Source organism: Neophocaena asiaeorientalis, unplaced genomic scaffold (assembly GCF_003031525.2).
Source record: "Neophocaena asiaeorientalis asiaeorientalis breed wild unplaced genomic scaffold, Neophocaena_asiaeorientalis_V1.1 scaffold118, whole genome shotgun sequence".
NCBI lineage: Eukaryota > Metazoa > Chordata > Mammalia > Artiodactyla > Phocoenidae > Neophocaena > Neophocaena asiaeorientalis.
The window spans coordinates 10,117,263-10,123,262 of NW_020175528.1; the positions used below are offsets into that span (position 1 = coordinate 10,117,263).

At 33.6% G+C, this 6,000-nt stretch overlaps 1 protein-coding gene across 1 annotated transcript in view; it reads left to right on the forward strand.

Moving 5' to 3' along the window:
* The window catches only part of EIF2A (eukaryotic translation initiation factor 2A), a 37,846-nt gene extending 34,888 nt beyond the window's left edge, over positions 1 to 2,958 (forward strand). The window contains exons 12-14 of the mRNA XM_024769043.1: positions 940 to 1,068; positions 1,867 to 1,932; positions 2,556 to 2,958. Coding sequence (XP_024624811.1) covers positions 940 to 1,068; positions 1,867 to 1,932; positions 2,556 to 2,621 — 261 coding nt within the window. The 3' untranslated portion in view covers positions 2,622 to 2,958. The remainder of the gene's footprint in view (positions 1 to 939; positions 1,069 to 1,866; positions 1,933 to 2,555) is intronic.
* The last annotated feature ends 3,042 nt before the right edge of the window (positions 2,959 to 6,000 follow it).

Below are 6,000 nucleotides of genomic sequence, written 5' to 3' on the forward strand. Positions count from 1 at the left end.
CCTTAGGGGATATAAAAATGGTTCAGAATCAGTGGTTACTCGGTGAGAAGGGATGAAGCTAGAAAGGTCATCAGAGATCTGATCACATTGGGAGCAATATACTGTCCCTTTCAGGGAACAAAGTTTTCCGTGGCACTTTCTTGCAGAGCTGAATTGATCTGATTATAAATAAATATCTATGGAACCTATCCTGTAGCATCATCTATTACATGTACTTGATATATGTGTAATAGTTTTTGAGGATATTCCAAGAGTGAAACTTCAAACACCTTAATTAGAAAAGCCCTCTCACATTTCCAACCATCCACATAGTGGCACTTACCAAAATATCCAAAAATTTGGAATGCTTATTTGCTGATACAGAAACCTCCTAGTTTACTCTGCTAAGGTTATTTCATTTATTTCCATTTGTTATTATATTACTAATTATACATTTTATATTACTAACATAATATTTTATATTACTAATATAATTTTATATTACTAATATACTATTATTTTTTATTTTATTATTATGTTACCTTAATTTGGGGGGGGGGCCCACACGTCACAGCATGTGGGATCTTAGTTCCCTGACCAGGGCTCAAACCCGTACCCCCTGCATTGGAAGCGCAGAGTCTTAAGCGTGGGACTGCCAGGGAATTCCCTAACTTTAAATCCTAGATCTAGCAAAGTGTTCCCTATGACAATTATATAGTGAAAACCTTTTGGGTAGTTTATTATACTGTGACTTTTTTGAACGCTTCATTGTAATTATCTGTTATGGGACAATATAGCATACTTCATGAGACCAGCAATTCAGATGCTTTCTTTATATAAAATGTGCAAAAGATAAAATCATATATTGGTTTGTGAATTTTATGTACCAAGGCTATGTTTGTTGAAATACTTTAATGATTTCATTTTAGCAAATTGAATTTTTGAAAATATTTTCTGTAGGAAGCAAGAAGTGATAAGAGTCCAGATATGGCACCTACCCCTGCCCCACAGAGCACACCACGAAATACTCTCTCTCAGTCAACTTCCGGAGACCCTGAGATAGACAAAAAAATCAAGAACCTGAAGAAGGTGGGAGGCTTAAGTGAAAAGCACATGTGTTTATTGAAAGAATACATGAGAATTATACAAAGAAAGTAATGCTTAGATGCCTAAAGACAGGCATCCGAGAGGTTTGTACAGTCCTCATTGTTGCTTTTTCACCATGAAATACTGTAACTTAGGAATGGCACCTATTTTAGTTCTGTTCACAGTGGTCTAAAGGATATTAGTCTTTATTACTGATTTTTGGAGTAATAAGAAATAATGTACATTTGAACACTTTTATACTCACTTTTTCATTAGACACTTGTGAGACAGGTAAGAGCAGATATTTATCCCATTTTTAAAGATGAAGAAAGAGAAACAAAAGGAAGTTTATTAACTTGTCAAATTGCAACCAGTTTGTGATGGCGGCCTTGGAGGTAAAATCCAGGTTTCTAGAGCCCTTCCCAGGCTACATTATGGAGTTTCTCTTAAAGCCAAAGACATCGTCCAGGTACAGTGAGTTTCTGAAATAAATGGTGAAAATGGTGATATATTTAAATACATGTACATGTATACACATAGATGTACATATATGATAATATTAATTAAAATCTTGAAAAATACTTTGCTAAATTCCATGTTCTTAACATACCCAATTTTACATTTAATTTTAAAAAATAGTTTACCTTAGCATTTTAGCAGTCTGTTCCTGATACAAATGTAAGATAATTGATTTTCCTTATTCAGGCTTCACATTTATATGATTGAATTGTTAATAAGAAAATTTGCATTCTAAAATTACTTATTCTTCCTTTTGACTCATAATATATTTGATGTTTGCAGAAACTGAAAGCAATTGAACAACTGAAAGAACAAGCAGCAACTGGAAAACAGCTAGAAAAAAATCAGGTCTTTTCTGTGTTTTTCATTTGGGCTCACAGTCACTACCACCCTTCCCTTTTTATTATAAGCAATTATTTAATCAGGTAAAAGAGCATATAGATTTTAAAACTTCTTTTGAAAACCATGTGCCATTTTTTTTTTTTTTTAACATTTTTAGTCTTAAATAGGCAAGGGTAGGGGAAGACATGATGTGGATCGTGGTGAATGAGGAAGTCCCTATTTCCTCTGAGGGATACTAATGCCATTGCTGCTGAAAATAAAGGCAGTTTATATTATGTTAGACAAATGGAAGATTCTCTTCTTTCCTGTGTCTCAGGTCACACTGTCCCGTTTGCCCCTCTCCCTCCTCCTTTCCTCAACACTTCGAAGCCCAAGTGTAGAATGGAAGATTTATTAGACCTAAAGATGCATGCAGTAAGACAGCTCCGTTTTTTGCTCCCTTAATTCATACCAAATAACAAATTAGAACTTGTTTCTAATCTGTATTTTTAAATCTATGTTTACCAGTAGATCTGGTAAAGTCTCAGAAATATTCTTTCTCTAAATTTTTTCTCTTTTGCTATATGGCTATAGATCCAATAATTATTTTATTTCCTATTTAATAACTTTATTGTTTTAAACTTTTCTAGTTGGAGAAAATTCAGAAAGAGAAAACCCTTCTCCAGGAGCTGGAAGATTTGGAACTGGGTATTTAAAGATTCAAAGAAAGCAAGTTGGTTATCAGAAATCAATGCAAACATATTTTCTGTTAAACCCATTGGTGTACATGGAATATTCATGTGCCCACATTTAATGTTCACTTATAATTTTAACCATTTATCCAAGATTCTGCATATGTGTGGAATTATTTAATAATGTCTGTTAAATTGATTTTTACCTCCTGCATCCTATATCTTGTCAACACATGATATAGAAAAGAGACATATGATTTTTCTTTTAAGCTAAGCTTGACAGATTGAAAGACCAATGTCATTGTTTTTTAGTAGGGGACAGTATTTACCATATAAATGAATAAAGACGTTTTAAATTTGATCATTGTTGACTTTTGTCAATTAACGGATTCTTTATTAATTTACAAGGCAAGTTTGGGAAATATTTCCTTTGAATATATAATGTGGCTATCTTGATCCTAAACACTGTATTATCAGACGTTAAAGAAACACCTTAAAATCAGGTTGTACGGAATATATTAAATTGTTGGGACTTCCCTGGTGACACAGTGGTTAAGAATCTGCCTGCCAATGCAGGGGACACAGGTTTGATCCCTGGTCCAGAAGATACCACGTGCTGTGGAGCAACTAAGCCCGTGTACCACAACTACTGAGCCTGCACTCTAGAGCCCGAGCACCACAACTCCAGAAGCCCACGCGCCTGGAGCCCGTGTTGCTCATCAAGAGAAGCGCACCGCAACAAAGAGTAGCCCCTGTTTGCTGCAACTAGAGAAAGCCCACGCATAGCAATGAAGGCCCAATGCAGCCAAAAGTAAATAAATAAATAAATTTTAAAAAAATAATAAGATAAATATATTAAATTGTTTATATTATTTGTAGTATTTGAAGTAAAGTTTTTCTGACTAGTTCTAAAAAGTAAGTATAGAATAAAAATAGAAAATAGCAAAACATTTTATTTTGATATTTCAAATAATAAACCTGATCATTTGATGATGAGGTAAATATTTTCTAAACATGAACTGTGATCATTTTGCTATAGTCATCTTGATTGTTTTGATTGTTCACTCATATGAAGAATAAAAGATGTACTGATAATCCAAGATACTCAGCTATCAAAACTAATTTCTATTTGGTCTTAGAATCTATTACTGTTAATTTTTTTCATCTGATTTACATTTGAAGTTATTTTTATTTCATTCGCATTGATACAGGTTTTCATTATCTAGAGCTAGTATTTAAGTAAAACAAAAGAATCTAGGAATACTTTGAGAGATAAACACAAACAGATAACTGAGTTCTCTGATGCCCCAAAGCTGCAAATAAGATTTGGTAAAGACCTAACGCATTAAAATTTGAGTGGTATTTTAAATGTTTTGTGTGTGAAGTGAGTGTGAATATACACACACTCATGTACATATAATTGCTTTCAACATTAATTTATTTCTGTTAATAGAAACTTAAGCTTTTTTAAAGTAATATATTGCTTTTATAATATATTTAAAAATTGTTTTTCTAATAAAATGTTAAATAATTCATCCTGAGACAGTATAATGTTTTTTGGCCTGGCAGCCTAATAATTTTTTTTTAATTTTAAATTTTTAAAATGAATTACCAGTTTACACAGTTTACAGCAAATATATTCATCATTTTTAAAATGTTAAGCGAACTCCCTGGCGGTCTAGTGGTTAGGACTCCACACTTCCACTGCAGGGGCATGGATTGGATCCCTGGTCTGGGAACTAAGATCCCATATGCCACGTGGCCAAAAAAAATTAAGAAAAATAAAATAAAATGTTTATTTTAGGGGTAGTATCATTGAACCTTTTGTTTTAGTCAGATGCTTTTTAATTGCTCCAAGGTGACTGTTCTGACCAAAATTAGATTGCTTGGACTCGTTTTTTAGAATTGTCTTTATTTGTGTAATTTAATCCATCTAATTTTTTCCAAAGAAATGTTTTATTTCTGAGCACATATCAGTATAAAAATCACTGACATGTTCTTTGACTACATATTTTGTTTGATTTTTATTTTAAATACATTGTCCTCAGGGAGTAAGAGTAAGGTGATAGAAGAGTGTAAGGTGATAAACGTGTGCTTGAAAATGAAATTTTAAATACACTGCTGTGTATTCATTATAAAGGAAAATCTATAAATCCTGTATTCTCATAAAAATCTCCTTTCCTTAATCATCTCTGAAATGTATTTGGCATTTACCATAAGCATCTGTGAATACCATTGTAAGCTTGAGGGGAGATAACTGCAGTAGACACAAAGGCTCGTGCATGCGTTACACAAGCTTCCCAGTGAGAGAAGAGAAAAAGGGGCAAAACCCAACTTTTGTAGCTGGAAAAAAGGAATTCTCTTAGAAAAGGAACAGAGATACAATTTACGTCAAAACATATATGTTGCCAAATAATACAGAATATTTTTGAAACAATACTATGTTTTTTATGGCTACATTTAAGTATGTAAACTTACAGAAAAAACTTTGGACAGGGTATGCACTGGACTGATAACATTGACTACTAGGATGGGCGGTAGTCAAAAGGAACTTTAACCTTATTTGTAATGTTTAACTTTTTTCTATCTATTTATTTATTTATTTTGGCTGCGTTGGGTCTTCGTCGCTCCGCACGGGCTGTCTATAGTTGTGGCGAGCAGGAGCTACTCTTTATTGCGGCGCGCAGGCTTCCTCTAGTTGGGGTGCTCGGGCTCCAGCACGTGGGCTCTGTAGTTGCAGCATGAGGGCTCTCTAGTTGTAGCATGCGGGTTTAATTGCCCCACAGTGTGTGGGATCTTAGTTCCCCGACCAGGGATCGAACCCGAGTCCCCTGCGTTGGAAGGCGGATTCTTAACCACTGGACCACCAGGGAAGTCCTTCCTTCTTTAAAGGTTTATACTTCTACCAGTGAAATTTTCCCATATTCTTATCAAATCCATAAGGCTTTTGAATTTTTACCAAATCAAGGGAAGGGAAATAATACTTTTTGGTTTTGTTGTTTCTTTTTATTAGTAGTGGGTTATGTACTTTTCCACATTTGATGGTGGTTTATATTTTTTTAGTGAATTGTTTTTTTCTTTTCCTTGGCCCATTTCTCTATTTGGCTTTCATCTTACTGATCTGTAAGAATATCGTATATAGTAACACATAAAATCCTCTATTTTTAAATTTTAAATAGGAAGTATGTGAACAGGATTTTTTTTTTAATTCAAGCAGTGCAAAAGGCACACAGTGAAAAGTACCTCTGTTCTAGATGCAGTAATTTCCACTTCCTTATGTATCTTTCTAAAGATACATTGCATATTTATATTCAAGTATACATCCACTTCCGTTAAAAAAAAAAGCATATACACTGTTCTTTATTCCTTTTTTCCCTTAACATATTTTGGAAATCATTCCATA